Below are 19,881 nucleotides of genomic sequence, written 5' to 3'. Positions count from 1 at the left end.
ATAACTATGATATTAACATAAATATTGTATGTTAAATTAAATGTTTTAGGGAGTATTGAATTACTTTATTAGTTAAACAACATGCACACATTTTTTAATTATTAATTTGAAACTAATTTATAGCACATTTTCCATAATAACATAGGTGTCAATTAAGAATCAAATATTTTGTTTGCAAATTATTGAATTTGATACACACCTTAAAACTTAATATTTTTAGTGAAACACACCTACAATAGTTTACAACGAACAAATAAAAGAAAATACTAAATTTGAGTTTAAAGAATTTTAATTTCAAAAACCAAGTATATTTTAATAATTTCAGTGTATATTCAACAAATTTTTTTAAATTATTTAAAATTACAATGCCAATACATAAAATATTTGTTATGAATATGGGTTATGAATAGTAAAAACATATCCTAATGACCAGGTCAACACCTGTATCCAGTGGCATATCCAGAATTTTTTTTTTTGGGGAGGGGGGTTATAAAAAATGAAACATTAAATTTTTTTTGAATTTTGTGTGTTTTTATTATAATCAATATACAATATACATACACTAAACATTTTCGGGGGGGGTTATAACCCCCTAACCCCCCCTGGATACGCCACTGCCTATATCTTAAAGTTCTATATTCATTGAACTCACTAACATTTTATCAGTTTTATATCCTAGAGTTTAAAGTAGTAAAATTATTATTCCGTTCAAATACAAGTGTACAACTAATATTGTTATAATTATGATAATTAAAGCATTACCAAGACATCTAGTTTTTTATTATGTCTTTAAATAAATGCTATTCTTTGTACATAACTTTTTTTATTTATTTATTGAAAAATATAAAAAATAATAAATAATTAAAATAATCTATGATTTAAGATTATTTAAGGCCACAATAATTATATGATAAAATACACAAGTTTGTAAATATTTAATATAATATATAGGATATATAATAAGAATGTTATAAATAATGTCAAAGAACATAGTCATCAAATTCACAATGTATTTATAAAAAATGGTACACTCTTTTAAATAAATAATACTATAATAATATATTATAAGATATTAAAACCATTTTAAACATTGACATTTAAGTCAAATGTAACTAAACTAATTAATTGTTCTTTAATATAAATCACAGTTTTTTTCTTTTATACAATAATATAAATAATAAGTAGTTTACATAATGACTGTGTAGTTTATAAACAAATGAATAACTAATAGCAAATAATATTATTAAAGACATTTTATAAGCAATTATAAAATAATATCTTTGGTTGATTCATAGGACAAGATTTAGAAATGTATTTGGTAAATATCATGATACATAATATTTTATTTAATTATTTAACAATAAATGAGCATGAATATAATTAAACACAGTGCATAATTATATTAAACATGAAATAATAAGAAAGAAAATAATTAAAGAAATCAAGCTCCATCTTTAGAACTTTATGAGCAAATTGACTAGGATTTGCCATAAGTTGTTGACTAGTAAAATGTTCTGAAAACAGACATGCAAATGGCACGGAATTAATTATTCTAAATTATGCAAAAATATAGTTATAAATATACAACAAGAATGAACACTGTCCATTATCCAGTGAAATGTTTGAACAATAAGTTATACAGCTAACAAATTTAATTATGTTGTGTTTTATTGCTCAGCTTATCAGTCTTAGTAACATTGCTGCCCTTGTTGAGATGAAATTTGTTTATGATGGCTTGGTCAATATTTTGGGATACTCCATATGGTCGTAAATGATAAATTAAATACTCGAGTACATACATATTATTAGGATCAATGTAATGAAATGAAATTGCTGTATCTGAACAACAATCCATACCCTATACAGATATTAAAAATAATTAATAATACAATTGGGAGAAAATACATATTTTTCCTTTTACCTCTACTATTGGATAAAAAATATATTTCCAATACCAAAAATTTGGATCTGTATGGCCAGGTATAAGATGGTGTTCTGGAACAAATGGAAAGAAACGCCCACGACCTAAACTATCTCGAGAATCTCCAGCTTTTACTCCAACTAGTTGAAGACAAATACCTTAAACAAATTAAGTATCAAATAAATTATCATGTTTTAAATACATTCAACAAATATATATATGCAAAATTCAGAACATCCATTAATAAAATAACAATAATAAATAAATATTTAAGCAATAATTATCATATACTTAACTTTCCGTCCTGTTTATACTATTAATAATTAATTTTAAGTTAAAAATTAACTTAACATTTTTTAAACATTATTTTAAATGTTTACAATATTAAGTATTGATTATCATTATTATCATAAAAAAAAATCTTAAAAATGTTCCAACTAACAGTATGTATTAAAGACTAAAGTATAACTACTCTTTTTATTAGATTTAATGAGGACTAAAGCCCTAATTATTTAACAAAATTCTACAATGAATGCCAATGAATATAAAATATCTATGTACCAGATTAATATTGTTACTTATACTATATATCATAAATAGTTTATAATTAATAAAGAACTAACCAATTTCAACATCTTCAGCTCCACCACTATCTTGCCGACACTGTTTATGAGGTATAGCTTCTTCTACAAACCTCTTAACTGATTCTTTGCTTAACAAATAACCTATATAATATATATATTTGAAAGGTAAATATAAACAATTTAAAAATAATAAACACAGCATCAAATAGCTTTAACAAAATATACATACTTATAGTATAAATTATAATTATAATCATATCAAATGTAATTTAATAGTTAAGATAGAGTAAAAAATGTGTTTTTATGGACACCTACAAGATTTAAGATACTAGATTATTTATATTATTATTATTATGGATTTTAAGTCATTATTAATAATTCCTCAAATGATTCTAAATGAAGTTCAATATTTTTCAAACTTCAGTGTTCACAAAACAATTTAGAAGTATATATAATATAATTGGAATGTAGAATGATTAAATCAACATAAAGACACTAAAATTGAAAATATACCAAAAGAAATTAATTGAAATTTTAATTTTCAGATTAATACTAAAATGTAAAAAATGAACAAACTATTTAATTTTATAAGCTGAAATTAGTACTACATTTTTTAATAAAATTATAGGTTAAGTTAGTTAAAAATAACTTAACTATACATCAACTACTCCTGTTTTATAATATACCAATATTATAAAATGATTAATTTAAAGTATAAATTACCTGCACCTCCACTCATATATCCTTGTTTAACATAAGGTTTAAATCTACAGCCCAAAAAGACTGGATCATTTGGATCATATGCAGTCAACATATACCTTAAATTTTCTACTATAACATATCTAAAAACAAATATAAACACAATAACATGAAAGAGTCAATTATATAATATTAAATATAAATGTTATTAATTTGAAATATATTAATACATATTTAGCTTGAGAAGTTATAAGGGTTTTATATTCAGAAATTAAATAAATTATAAGATATTTAATATTATAATATTATTTTATACAACTAGAATGTTAACTTTAAAATTCCAAAAAAAACTTATAAGTTAATCAAATAATGAATGTTATTAAAATCATACATACAAATTGTATATACATTGTATATATGGATATTTATTATAAAATAGATATATTTGTATAATTTAAACATTTAATGTAAATTTATAATCAATATCATAACTTACATTTAAAATTATTGTAATATATTATTTTGTATAAAGTGATCAATAGTTAGAAATTCTTCTTTTATTTTTTATTGTAAGACATATGATAAACAATTTATTAGCCAATTAAACTGGCTTTACGAGAGAGATAAAAAGTATAAGATGCTTGTGCTTTAATGCAGTAACTAGTTTAAAACAGGCTACTGGTCACAAAATCTTTATACAATTACATTTTTTTAATACCCTTTTTTCATAATAATATATAATACAAATTAATTTTTTGAATTTTATTACATTTTAAATGCATATTTGTAGCAAATTTTAAGCTTTATTTTTTTTGTAAATGATGATCAAAATAATTATAACAATCTTCTAGACTACTACAAGATTTTAGGCCTTAATTTAGGAACTTCTAATTTATAATACAGATAAAATAGTTTATAAAATAGCATAAAATGTAATGGCAAATCAAATTATTTGAAATACTTTATAAATATATTAAGTACTTTTTAATTATTTTTTACTTTTCGTACAATAAATTATACTTAAATATACAATAATTTTAAATAATACTCAACATCACATGCTGACAAACAATTGAGTGAAACTAAATAAAATATTTATGCTTAGAATTTCTGAATAAATTAATATAATGAAGTTTGTTTGTATTATATTTGAAAATTAAACAAACACTCCTTTTCATATTTTATTAACAATTACATTTTTACAATTTTCATAATTATATTGTACAGTATTTCAAAAAAACTATTTAAAATGAGTATTCAAATATTAACACTAAATATATTTGAAAAGAATGTTTTATAATTATTGGGATTTTTTTAAACTAAATGAGTAATAAAATACTATTCATAAAATAAAATGCGTAACATACGTGTCATCATCAGCTTTCAATACATAATCATAATCGTTATAATGTTGATATATATACTTAAATGCTTCTTTAGTTTTACCCCAAAGGTGATTTCTACCTTCTTTAACAGGTAAAGCAATAGTAGGTAAACTTTTATCTATAAGAAAATATATTTTATTACATCTCTATTACAATAAGTACATTATAATACACTAACCTTCAACAGTACTCATAAAAAGTAATCTATTGCAACGTTTACCCCATGTAGCTTTTACATGCCTTGCTTTTTTTATATGATTACTAGGACTAGTCATAATCCAACAAATAACTCTAATCCGTTTTTTCAATTCCTGAGCCACAATATCTTCATCTAAAATATATTACATTGAAATAAAAACTTATTTATAGATTGAACCTAGCTTGACTTACGAAAATGTAAAGTTTCATTTACCCCATGATCTTTCATTATAATTGAATCATTAAATAAACCTTCATTATAGTTTCCATGTCCGTGTGAATGATGATCACTATATTTTTTTGTTTCATAGGAAAACTTCGATGGAAGTATTTTGATATCTTTAAAATGGCATTCAGTTATAGATACAGTAGTGTAGGCAAAAAATATACCAAATAGTACACCAATACAGAAGGTTAATAAAACATTTTTTTTAATGCTGGGTCGGCTTAAATAAAAAATTTCTGAAAACAAAAAAATACACATTTATTGAATTTATTAAATACTTCTATGTATTTATATAATTTTTAACATTTAATAAGTAAATATTTTTTTTAAATCAAAATTAAGTAAATTAAATAAAAACCTTTAATAAAATTATAACTGAATTTTAATATTATAATTAAATTTAACAATGAAAATTAATATGTTATACTAACAAAATAAAACGTTCCCACTAAACTAACCTCTATTTTCTAAAGGATAATTTTTTTTAAACAATGAATTATTTCTTTGTGATTAAACATTACATATGCAATATTGTATATTCTTAAAATCCGTAAAATAAAATATAAGATTTTATAAAGCTATTTCACTACAATATTTAATTTTGTTTTATGCTTACTATGTATAAATTTTACATGATCATCATAAAAATATTCTCCTATTACAATCTAAGAATAAATTTAAAGAGAGATGTTCAACATATTCTTTCCTTTTTACCAGGAAAATAAACTAATAAGTTTTATATTTTATCTAAACAATTGACAAATTCCACTAAAAAATAATTAATTTCCTTGTTTAAGAAATAGGAATACTGTTTTATTATTTTATATTTGTAACAATATAATTTTTTTTCAACTATAGACAAATAGTTATTTTAGTGATCTTGGGTTAAAACCAGTAGCTTACCTACCACTGACCAAATAAGTTTAAGAAATAAAGATATTGATTAAACAAGTATATTCCATCAGTGATAGAGTACCTATTTCTTTATATAATTTATAGAGAAACCAACCAATATTTGAATATCAAACTGATGGCCTTACATAATTTATATACTATCATCTTATTTTAAAACTTTTAAGTAATAATTAAATAAAGTTATATATTTAAAAACTAATTTTAAATCTAATGTTAAAAATAAAAAAATTATTTATAAAGTACATATTATACTGTAAAAAATGAACCAAAATGTTATTTTTAATAAATAAAAATATTTTCTTACCATTTTTCATTGTAGTTAATTTAAAATAATTTTCTTTATTCATTGGCTAATTCTAAAAAAAAACATTGTGTTAATTATCAATATAATTATAATTTTGAAAACAATAATAAGTCAATTTCAAAAAAAAAAAAATGTTGACAGAAGGTTACTACTTATAATATATACATAGATATAGTTGAATTGACTACATATCATAAAATATACTTGCATCTTAAATCCATAAATGTAATGAAATAATTTGCATACTTGTATGAAGTTTAAACACAGAAAATTAAATACTTTTATTTAAAAAAAAATGTATTAAAAGGTTTAAAAGTTAGCTAGTTCAAAACTTCTTCATTTATAATAATAATTAAAAATATTCAAATTCAATTTTCAATCATTAAACACACAATAAGTTATTTTATAAAAATAAAAACTTTTTTTACTATTATTTTATTTTATTTTTTTTTTTTTTTTCGTATCTAAATTCTAATAATTGTTATTCTATAATATTGTAAAAATAAAAGCAATAAAAAAAAAAACTTTTTTCTTTAAGTATTATATATTGTATTGGATTTTGTATTTTAAAATATCAATATAATACTTTTATAGTATATTTACAACCCAAACATTTGATAATAGAAAAATATAACATTATATCTCTATTTAGAATCTAAAAGTATAATAAACGTGTAAAATATATAAAATTCTAAATTCAATTAGTTTTACAAAACATTTAATACATAAATAACATTTCACTTTAAAATAATTAAGAATTTTTAGGCATCTAAAATGCAAAAACTTATACTCAGAGCCAAAGCCGGATTAAGGGGGGGGGGCTAATCGGACTAGAACCCAGGGCCTCCAAAAAAATAAAATGGGCTTGCAGCTTTTCTACAGTTATAGATACATAATTAGAAAAATATGATTTTAACAATATTTAAATATTATAATAATTATTTGAAGACACGATCATATTAATCATTAGAAATAATTATCTGTGACAACCTACATATTATTGAATTAGATAGGTACATACAAAACACAATATACTGTGTTATTTTGTTTTGTTTTATAGGTTTCAAAAAAAAGTTTGAAGTCGATACTTTCTTTGTTATTATAGATAAATTGATTTCTGAACTTGACAGAAGATTAAATTCTTATACTTTTTTTCTTTCTCGATTCAAATTTTTAGTTAACTTTAAAACTGACAATAACTCAAACCATGATTTATTAAATAACTGTATTCAGTTTTAACATAATGATTTCAATGATAACTTGAAAACAAAAATATCACATTATTATCATTATATCAAAACAGTTTCTTCAGATATTGACAATTGTGGTGCTATAGCAAAACTTCTATATGAATGACAACTTATTGATGTTTTTTCAAATGTATATCTTGCACTGAGATTAAACCTGACAATACCGTTGACAAATCGTAAATCAGAACATTCATTCTCAAAGTTGGCTATAATTAAAAATCAACTAAGATCTACACAGATTAAAGATAGGTTGAACGCATTAACAATTATGTCAATTGAAAATGAGATATGTAAAAAACTTTCATTTTAGATACTTTGGCATCAAATAAATCTAGAAAAAAATATTTTAAATAATCATTTGTTTGTATTTTTGTGTTATTACCATATATTTTATATTTTAACATTTAACTAAATTTTATTTTTTAATAAATTTACTATGTAATGTAAATTTGCTGTCTGAAAAAATAATTTTCTGATTTAACTAATTAATATAAATTGACATATTATTATAAAAATACTTTTTTGTAAAATTAGGGCCCCAAAAATAAATTAGCCCAGAACCACTAATTTCATTAATCTGGCTCTGCTCAAAACCAATATCATACAATTATTATTTTTTTAATTTAGTATCTATGTACATATATTTATATGTATTTAAGTGTTTTTCCTACTGATAATTTACTTTCAAAAAAATCATTACTTTATTACATTGTAAAACTGTGATAAGAAATAATTAACTATATTTCTTCAATTATGAAAACCCAAAAAAAACATAAAACCTTCATATAATATACATATTTTTATATTTAACAGTAAAAAAAAAACTTAAACTAACCCAGAGAATGCTCACTAATAAATCATCATAATAATAGATAAATAATGGGTAAATAATAGGTACCTAAGAAGTACATAGAATAACATATTTTCTATTATATTTTATTTTAATTACCTATTAATTGAAAATAAAACTAAAATATAAATAATATTAACTAAAAACATTCCTATAAAACAGTATTTTAAAAATGTATTCTAGTTATTTTTAAGGACACTTCACAAAACATGTATTGTGGGTTTCAATAATCTCATGCTGACTCTATATAATGAATACTTGTTAAAAGTAGTAATAGCCAACAGGGGACACAAAAGACCACTTTAAATAAATATAAAACTAGTATCAAATGTTTTGACCTTTATTAATTTGAAAGTGTCTGTCTACTATATAGTTTATTATATTACAATTTACCACATATAATTTAAGAATTTAAATTTATTACATAATATAAAACCATAAACATAGGTATAAACCTCGATTTATATATCTGTGTAGAAACCTAATAATTTTAATCTATTAAAATAATTGAGTAAATTTAATTATATTGATCAAAATTAATAGTAAAACATCTAAGTTAAAAAAAAACCCATGTTATAGTTTAGTAAGATAGTATATACCATAGCTAAACATATTTTACATATATTATAATACAAAATAATCAGTACCTAGGAGGTAGTTAAAAATTACAATGAAAAAAAATCTATGATTACAGAACTGTTATGTATGTAAGATTATAAATGTAATGATATTTTATGCAAATAAAATTAATTTTTTTTGCAAACTAATAACCACTAGGTAAAAAAATATTATTGTGTATATTTAAATCTATATATTATGCATAAGCCCTAGTCTTTAGACACAATTTAAACGAGTATATCAATTATTGATTACTAAGAACATCTGAATTTTGTTAACGTTCTTAAATTGAATACCTAAACTGCAGATAATTATTTAAGATTACCAGATCAAGACAATAACACGTCTTACAACAACAAATGTACTTACAACGACATTATGTATATAAATACGAAGAATATGATGTAGAATTTGGGTGTTATACTCGAAAGCTTTGCAACGTTGACGGAGTGTAATTTACATTGAAGTAATCCATCGGTTTTAATTTCATTCGAAACAATGTGCATGGTTACGACGGAAGATAATTAATAGTAAAAAAAAAAAACTAATTACAGCAACGACATACGTAATAAGTAATCATAATAATCAAATAACAATAAAAAATAAAATAAATGAGCTGTGCAACAAGAATAAGTTCGCGGAGTTCGGTTCGATCGTCGAGCTCGAAGTGGCAATACTATAACAACCTCGGCGGCAGTCAGTTATCAACCGAACTGTACGCGCAGCGGGAACAACCGCACGGCCGCCGACAACGAAACAATAATGTAATTTTACCGGAATGTATATATATATATAACCTTCTTATCAGCGGCTATAAAAAATTATCCGTTTCGTTTTTCGAGTTAATGTGTTATTGCGTACAGTAGCGGTGACGTCCGTGTGTTCTACGGGCCGCAGTAGGAACCCACTGAAACACGTAGAACGTGCAACACCGCAAATTCGTATTGTTCGGTGACGATAGCAATATCATTGCGGCATTGTAAATCAAATTGATTAATTGTTAGTTTTCGAACATGTTTACGTGTAGCCGAGTGTACACGGGACGTGAGATAACGCGTTTAGAGATTAGCCGCTACGAAGACAACGACGATTCAACGGCTGTCACTTGACAGTCTCGTCCGAACGCCTGATCAGATGGGATTTGGGCCGCGCGCACGCTCGTCGCCGTGTTCACGTAGCAACGCGATAAATTGTACTCGAAAACTCGGTAACTTCTACCTAGTCCCCTGGGTACCGTTGTACCATTACCCAAAATATTATGACGTACAGTATACAGTGTAGACCGTAACCGTAGGCAGTTGAACGATTACCGGCCGAGAATAGTAAAAGTATTTGCACACCTAATAGTTATTAAAATATCATTCCGCCTCTGTGTAGTACTTGTATTGGGTTGTATTATAACAGCACCGTATTTCTACAACCCCGTGGACACGACAATCAATAGAGGAGCACCGACGTAACTATAGATACCCGTGAACCCCGTCACACGGGAAAGGGTAGAATCACAACTAATATTAAGATTGAAGGGACACCGAAATTCGAAAATTTCTTTTTAATTTTAAATGACCAATTCATTTTTTCCAGGGAATGTATAAATGTTGTAATTATAACGTATAAAATATTATAAATGGCCAGTGCCACTAATGTCAAAGTGATGAATTTCTCGACTCTTCCCCAGAAAAGTAATGTACATTCAAGACCATATTTATGCAACAAATAGGACATTTGCACTGGACCCACTTGAAATAGGGCCCTCCTCCGACAATAAACAAACAAAATTGTTGTATACATTTTAGTCATAATTATAGCTGATTAACAAAGACAGAACAAAAAAAGTCACAGTAAATATTTTAAATTTTTATTTTTTATTATATTATATGCAATCATATTGTAGCGCAAAACCTGAATTCATCACGATATATCTCAATCACACGATTAAATTGATAAATTAATAAATCAATAATAGTTAATAGAATTATCCCTGGTAAATCTTCAACAAAAAACTAATTTTCAATATGGCCCTTGTACATTTCCTCAATAAATTTTATGCTGTATATTCAAGAACATTTGGATGACAATGAAAGTGAATCTATGGGATTTTTAAATTAAAATATCGAATATCAAAGTTCAAGGAAAAAAATTCTACAAAATAAATATTTAACTAGTATAATGACACAAAAGATAGCCAATTATATCCAAGAGCAAAATTTATTAGTGATATTAATTTTAAATAATTTAATTTAGATTTATATCCGAGTTCAATAAAAGTAAAGTGGCATACATTGAAGTAGAGAAAAAATTAGGATTTTTATTTAAAGAAAATCCTGATATAAATAAAATAAACAAATAAAAAAAATAAAAAAATGTACAGTCAATGTATGCAAACAAACTAGATTTGAACACAATAGTTTTATAGAAGGATATTTTCAATTTCATAATTAATTATCTTCTCATTAGGTGACAAGAAATTACACTGGCTTGAACTTTATTCATGACATGCAAATATCACATGCGTATAGAAATGTAAAAACTTGTCTACATATTTTTTTTTACAATGCATGATAAAAATTGTTTTGATAAAAAATAATTTTCTTCTTTGAAAAGAATAAATAATAGATTACGATCTACATTTCAATTAAAAAATATGGACGCTATGGGAGTAGATATTACAAGTATAAAGTGATATCACAAAGATCTGACGTATTACATTGTGTGATATTGACAAGTTTTCAAATTAAAAAGCGAAGAAATGTTTGTGAAAACTTTAATTAAATTTAATTTGAAATTATTTAGTTTTTTTTTAAGTATTATTAAAATATAAAATACAAATTCTTTGAAATTGCTACAAAAAATTTGCTACAAGTATAAGTACTTCATTATAAATATTAACAGGTTGACTACCATAAGATCTCATACTGTATCTCACTCTGGTAATTCCTTATAGCCAATAGTTTTGTAGGTATATTTTCAAAGACTTTTTTAAGGTATTTCAAGTGTCATTTTATATTTTATGGATGAGATCTCATAGCGCGGGCGACACTAATAGTGATTAGTATTATAAATAGTTTAAAATTCATACAAATTAAGATCCAAATCGACCCCTCAATTTTTTATAAAAACATTACATAGAGTCGTAGCAACCAAATATTGCCCCCAGGATAAAACTTCAAAATGCATCTTCAAGTATTTTAATAAGTTCGGCCGCAACGTTCAACATGAACACACGCACGTCGTAATTGTCCGCGCTCCGTTATCATATCGCTATTATATAACTTGTCACAATAATATTACGTCATTATCATGCCGCATACACCTAAAACAACGAAACAAAACCTATCTACAGTTCACCCAGTCAAATCGACAAAAAAAAAGTTTTTATCACCCCGAACCGTTACGCCGTACTCAACACCGATGAAGACAATGTACTCGCCACACTTTCAACTAGCACCACGGAAGATCCGGACAGACCACTTCACAAAGTTCACAATGCTAAACCCGTGGCTCCTCCTATCCACATCAAAAACATATCCAACTTCTCAGTATTCAACACCGTCCTAAAAAATATCACCGGACCAAATGGTTACACCTGTAAGTCAACTCCGTCACAACCCACCGATAAACGAACTTACGATGTAATAATAGATCATTTACATGAAACAAACGCTAGTTTCCATTCATTTACCCCCCCCCCCAAGTCATCACACATACAGAGTCGTCATTAAAAATTTACATAATTCCACCTTACACACCGATATTACTTCTGCTTTTACTGAACAGGGACATTCAGTCAAGAGTATTTACAATACCAAAAACAGGAACAACTGCCCACTTCCAGTATTCTTCGTAGATATCCGTCAGCAAAAAAATAACAATGATATCCATGAAATTACATCTCTTCTCAACACAATAGTGAAAATCGAAAAACCATTCAAAAAAAGTCGTGGCCCACCGCAATGCCATAATTGCCAAGACTATGGACATACAAAGAACTATTGCAACCATGAAGCACGATGTGTCAAATGTGGTGAAAACCATCTGACAATCGAGTGTACCAAGGACCGAAATAGTCCAGCCAAATGCGCTCTATGCGCTAAAGACCACACCGTAAACTTCAAAGGATGCCCAGCATTCGAGTCAATATTTAAAAAATCTGCTCAAAAGTTTCAACCAGTCAAAGATCCTGACCCTCACTCTCAACAGTCTCAACCCAGAACTAAAATAAAATCATAAGCAGAAGCCACTAACAACCAGAACAAATATCAAATACCTTTTCAAAACTCATATCCAATTTAAGCTCTTTAATTAATCCATTAATTTCCCTCCTTACATCAGTCCTAAACACACTAAAAGCTAAAGGCATTATCTCTCCATAATACTATTGCACACCGTCTCATAATATCTTTATAATCTTATCTTTTCTCAGACCTATCCTCATTAATTTTATCTAAAATTTTAATTGAAATTATGTAACATCCAACCAAGTCTATCATTATTAACGACTACATTTTGTCAATTTAGAATATATATATATATTATTATTATTATTATCTCAAAAATTAGTTATCCATTATTTTCATTCCACAACATCATTATTATTTTCTTTTAACCGTATCATTATTATATAAATAATACCTTGTAATAACATGTAATATGTGGACACATTGTTAGTTTAAATAAATAAAAAAAAAAGTATTTTAATTTATAAAAAAAAACTTAATAAAACTAAATAAAATCTAAAAAAAAGTTTTAAAAGTTTTAACTTATTAAAACTTAATATTTTTTTATAAACGCAATATAAATAATGATTTTTTCTTATAATTATGTAAGCGATGTTAATTTTATTTATATCAATAACTTATTAAATATAAATATTAGTGATGGTTCGAACCTGATTTTTCGTTATCGAATCGAACATTGTCAAAGCATTACGAACACAAATCGAACTGAACTTATAATTATTCAAATAAACCCGGACCTAACCGAACTATTCAATTTTTTTATCGAACTCATAATTTTTTTTTCCTTTTATAAATAGGTTGAAATTATGAAAATTTTACTTACATTATGCAAAATGTAATACACTTAAAAATATATAATAAATTATAATAATTATTTATTAACATCCAATACTATTATTTCTCATACAGTTTTTTAAAATATAGAGTACAAAAAACGTTTATATTTTTCGTTTTCACTTTTCCAAAAATAGATTTATGGTTTTGATCATATGAAAAATAATCTGTAATAATATTACCAATAGATATTTACAAAATAAATTATATGCTTCAACGTGGAATTATTTTACTATACCTAATCGTAATAATATAAAAAAAAAATAGTTAATATTACTATGATATTTATTATAAACTACGAAGTATAGAAAATTAATTATAGATTGTTTGATAAAGAATATTTTCTAGTTCAAATTTCGAACATACCTAAATGATAAATAGTTCGGTTCGATTTTCTTTCATTTTGAGTTCGGATTACGAGCCATTAGCTTTACTGAGTACTAAAATTTATCTCATATTTTTTTTTTAATTTTTTTTTTTTTTATTAAAAATAAACAAATTTACAATCTATATTTAAATAAATACAATAAGCAAATGTGGTAATATTATAAACTTGACTTTGGGACATAGAGCAGAGAAGCTATCCAGTGATAGGACCTTTTTGGTGAGTTACGCTAAGCAAACAGACAGTTATTTTAGACTAATAGGTCACGAAACCAACGTCTTTTAAGACGACGAGGAGGATTGCCAGAAATTGAGAAAGTGTGCTGGTTTGCGATAAAAGGATTTGGGTGATGATTTAATTTGAAGGGGAATTTTTTATAGTGAGTTTTAACTAAATTTACAACTGGTTCAATGTTTAAGTTATCGTGGAGGGTGAGATTAGACACATATCATCGGGCATATGTGATTATACGAAGGGAGATCGCTTGAAATGCTTCAATTGTTTTTAGATAAGATGGTTAGGCGCAGTACTGTGCCTAGCATAATTAGCGTCCGGTGCCAAAAATCATTTTTAGTGCCCTCATCCCTCTACAAAGTATTTTTGATCCTATAATTATAGCTAAGCTTAAACTATAAGGAGACTACTTAAGAATATGGGGTTTTATGTAACTATTTATTTTGTATTTATTAAATTAATAAAAGAAATAATAAACGACTTAAGTACAATATAAGTAATATAACTCAAACTGATTCTTCGACGCCATGTTTTCTCACTCTGGTCTACCTACTTGAACAAGTTACCCGCAAATTTCGCCTCTAGACTTAAATCTATAGTTCCCGTTATACCAGACCCGTTATATGGTTCAACGATCTCACTCTTTCCAGATCCCTCGTAATCAAATTTAACCGATTACGCACTGGCCATCATTTCTTACCATGTTGCTTACAAATTTAATCTTAATGATTCCTTTCCAGAGGTGCAATTATCGGGATTATTGGGTGTACAATTCACAGAGACCTCCGGTTTTGGGAGGCCTCGAGATCTCTTCTGATATTACTTTTGTCCTTTACAATATTTCTATTATAATCTGTAATATACACATATTATGTTGTCTGTTTTAATATAATAACAATAAATAATAATATAAGTCTGGACATTTTCACATAGGCCCCTTATCGTCAAGTTGCGCCACTGTTCCCTTCTCTGCACACTCCATTTAGAAAAAAAAATCTATACTCTATCTTATATTCTCTTTGACTGCCCTTCCTTACATACCAAACGCAATATCCTAATTAGTCTCTCAATAATCCATTCAATACTTTCAGCATTCTAAATTTCAAAATCTGCTCTCATTCTAATTATTTCCTTTATTCACGAGGCTGATTTTTGTATACAATCTTTTATTATTTTAATAATTTTATGAATGGTATATTATTGTTGATTTGTCATCTCGTTGATTTCGGGGCAAAAATAAATACCAATACTAAAAATAAATTAGCAACACCGCCATCAAGACATTATTAATGATGTCGACTACGCGCGAGACCATGGCGTTAAACGTATTAAATATTTTGAATTAAATAATATGGTTAACTTTCAGTAATTTTACTTAGATTATGAAAAGCTTTTAGCGCCCGAGTGTTAATGGCTTCCGGTGCATACGTACCTCTCGCACCCCCCTAGGCACGGCTCTGGTTAGGCGAAACCCCATATTTGGACACCATAAGACTGAATTGGTCTTAGCATTGACTTATATAATAGTATTTTGTTAAGAAGTGGAAGTTTAAATTTTAGTATAGGACGTAATAAGTGGGATCTAGTGTTTAGTAATCTTCTTTTGAATTTGAGGTGTGGACCCCAGGTTAATTCCGTGATACCCGATTGAGCAAGGTCGTTATCGGCCGACCTTTTTGACGACCTGATTGAGCACGGTAAAAAAAAATATTGTGTACAACGTAGTCAGATTTTTGCTAGTATATATTATAGATTACTAATAGGAAACTAACTAAATATTAGTCGAAAAAAATTTCGCTGTAGATTGATGGGTTCCACGGAAGTTTAAAATAACTTTGATAGAAAGGAAATCAGATTTTATTTACAACGATTGCACTGTTAGGTCCGGTGCACATGGAGACGCAAGCAACGCAGCACAGCGTAGGTCAGCGCAGCGCAGGAAAAACTGCGCTACCTAAGTGAGCGCATATTACTACGCAGTTCTGACGTTTCACTGACAGTTGTTGTTCACAGTTACCAGCATGAGCGATAGTATTATGGCCGAAAATTTAATACATTTAAGTTCTGAATCAAATTCCCATGACGAATTTGATGAATTAATTTTGTTGTATTCGTTAAGTAAAGAAAAAAAAATGTGGAAAAGTAATTTTAAGAAGAGAAGACTAAGTCACGGTGAATTCAATTTGTCTAGTATCATACAATAAATTATAATATCTGATGGCTTCTATTAGAGTTTCTTCCATCGTAATTATTATAAAAGCTTGACTTAATTAACAAGTTTAGTTTAAAATTATGTAATATCGTAATTTCCAAAACTGTACGGCACGTGTGCAGTAATCTGTGTCGCGGACACTGCGTGACGCAGGTTGACACAGGCACAGCACTGCTCTGTCCTGCCCTGACTCCCAATATGTGTTAGTACGTTCTAACTAATAGATTACAGAAAACTACGCTGCGCTGCGTCACCTGCGTCTCAATGTGTGCCGGGCCTTTAGGTTAGCCTTTATTATTGTATGTACCTACGCTGTAAATAATAGCCAGTCTGTTCTGTTGTCTCGTGTGCTCGTGTTGTATTCCTAAATAACGTGTATTTTGAAAATTGAAATGGAAAATAATGAAATAAAAATTATTTTATCCGAGAGAGGCACAGAGTTGGCTAATGTCGGAGCTTTCAAGTATAGGTTTATTGGGATTAGAAAAAATGGTGAATTAATGAAATATTCTACGGTACAAAGCGGCAACGGTCGCACCCATTTTCGTGCTTAATCGTGTAGTTTTTGGGTTTTTTTTTTTTTTGGTTCCTATTGTTTGATTGCAACCGTACTCAATTGGGTTACGAAAAAGATCACTCGTGATCGATCGGGTTCCAGCCGGTTAATCTCTTATCTAAAGTTATACCTAGGTATTTGATTTGAGACAAGGAGGGAATAGGAGCTCATTAGAGAAAGAAGCCGAAATGCTTTGTTTTCACGAGCTTGATAAGTATGATATTCGGCAATGCCTGTTTTTAAATATGTAATGACTGCTCAATAGGATTTCTGATTTTTATTTGCAATAATTTTTAAATTGTTTACGGAAGATTTGAAGTAGAAACTGTCGGAGCCAACAAGGTTTATTAAATCATTACGCAGATCGATAAAATTTCCGACATTGTGTACAATCGGTGGAGGTAGCGGATTTTTTCGACCGGTATTACTGACGGGATTATTTTTGGGTGCATTGTGCATTTCCGTATCGCCTACATTTTCGCTAGTGTTAAGAATATTAAATCTATTTGTACAGACAAAAACTGGTTTCATAATTTTATTTTATTTTTCAGTAGAACTAGTAAAAGGATAAGGACGTTTCAATTTGGATTTGGTCGTTTTAAATTCGGTGTTTGAATTATTATTATCGGAAAAGACTTCGTTAACTTGAATCACTGGGTACGCGATTTGGAATAGCGGTTGATGATAATGTGGCTTCAGTATTTTTTGATATGGAATCGCGTGCATTAGTCGTATATTTATTTACGTAACTACTTATTATGATATATTAAAATATATATATATATATATATATATATATGGATGATATATATATATGAACGTCCACCGGCTAGGCCGAGAAGTTCGACACAATAAGGTATAATACATATATCGGCACGATAAATGGCGATACACGGTGAAACTGATATTATGTATAGAATAATAATATAATTGTTATTACCAGATTTTTCCAGAACAGAGGCTGGAGAGTGTCTGAAAGATTAACATGGAACCGGAATGAGCAGTAGTAGATCTTCACTCCGTATCGAATGGTATTAAACACGATGTAATTAGACACAATACAAAGTATAGTGATATACGTCATATCTCTAACGTTGCACGCGAGCGAATGGTTTCTTCTTATATAGATAAAATAATACAACATCCGTTTACAGTAATGGTATCGCAATTCGAGTTCTGTATTCAAGTTTTTATCGTAAACAGCAACTATATTTTTATCTACACTTATGTCTCATACTAGATAATTTTTAACTATGGACATTTTTGGGCTAGTGAATAGTTATGAAATATTTTTTATATTACGTTGTACTATTTTATATCAATGGAAAAGTTTTGTTAGTTATTAATAAATTTAAAAAATGCAGAATTATTTTCTATAGATACTTCGAAATTGAAATAATGCATTGAAAATGTCGCTTGTTACAATACGTATTTTTCTTTTGGTTCCTTTTAAATGCACAATAACCTGGTTTTTATTTTATGAATATATATTATAAGTATACATTAGCACACATAGTTCATTAGTGTACACAAATAGATATATGTGATAATGTTTGTTTAATATAGTAAGTTGTAACCGTTCTATGGCATGAATTGAATGTGTATGTATTTGCACATTTTTCCTTGTAGATCATATTGCATGCTAAAACAAGCATAAAAATATTTCACTACGCAATTAAAATTTAGTGGATATTTTGCATATTGTATGTATTGTATTATATGTGGATATTTTAGTGTTTTTATAATATATGTCATACAACAATTTAGGTATCATATTTCGATTATTATTTTTAACCGGCTTATATTATGTATTGGTTGACTTAATACGTAGGTAAGAATAAACATTTTTCATCAATTTTCTAAAAACAATGGAATATTTGAAAACTAGTAGTATTCATATTGTTAAAATTTGTTATTTTTATATTTTCAACGCTCCTTACACTATTATCCAATTGTTGTTATATATGGTAAAATAATATTTAAATTTTTTAAATAAGGTTTCAACAGTAATGGTTTTTAGATACCTTAATATTTATATGTACCTACTTATATTTTAATTAGGTTTGTTTAATTACGGTACATATAACTTATTTCATATTAGCAAATTGCATTGTAAAACCAAATAGGTACTATTCTGTTTCTATAGGCCGACTAGTTTAATACTTAAATAACTTGTGTTTATCCGTCTTTATTTAGATTTTAGAACCAGATATTAATTTAAAACTATAAAATAATTTTATAATCACATACAATATATAATACCATTGATTATAAATAGTATAGATAGCTCACTGCAATACAAAATATGCTACGTAAGAAACTTTTGCCGATAGAGGGCGATAAGGAATTTTGTCAATTATAATGGAATAAAATAATATTATTTTTAATCGTTGCTAAACGTCGGCGGTCGGTCCTCGGTGAGACGTAAATAGTGAGGACTCGCATTGTTTTGCATGCTTATAATAGTCATAA

General features: G+C 26.9%; 1 protein-coding gene across 2 annotated transcripts; it reads right to left on the bottom strand.

Annotated features, from left to right (window-relative positions):
• Window positions 1–1,512: 1,512 nt before the first annotated feature.
• Window positions 1,513–18,504, bottom strand: LOC112692128 (glycoprotein-N-acetylgalactosamine 3-beta-galactosyltransferase 1-like). Of its 2 annotated transcripts, none has more exons than XM_025566695.1 (9): window positions 18,350–18,504; window positions 6,233–6,284; window positions 4,980–5,249; window positions 4,768–4,920; window positions 4,572–4,707; window positions 3,229–3,347; window positions 2,545–2,646; window positions 1,922–2,079; window positions 1,513–1,858 (listed from the first exon to the last, which is right to left on the bottom strand). In XM_025566695.1, the coding sequence occupies exons 2-9, from the start codon at window positions 6,273–6,275 to the stop codon at window positions 1,652–1,654; spliced, it is 1,188 nt and encodes a 395-aa protein (XP_025422480.1). In that variant the 5' UTR covers window positions 6,276–6,284; window positions 18,350–18,504; the 3' UTR covers window positions 1,513–1,651. The 2 variants fall into 2 exon arrangements, with proteins under 2 accessions (XP_025422480.1, XP_025422479.1); XM_025566694.1 differs by lacking the exon at window positions 18,350–18,504 and adding an exon at window positions 9,320–10,047.
• Between the last annotated feature and the right edge of the window lie 1,377 nt (window positions 18,505–19,881).

This window comes from Sipha flava, unplaced genomic scaffold, assembly GCF_003268045.1.
Source record: "Sipha flava isolate LNK unplaced genomic scaffold, YSA_version1 70_pilon_pilon, whole genome shotgun sequence".
NCBI lineage: Eukaryota > Metazoa > Arthropoda > Insecta > Hemiptera > Aphididae > Sipha > Sipha flava.
Note: the sequence above shows the minus strand (reverse complement) of the source record. Positions and strands in the feature narration are given on the sequence as shown.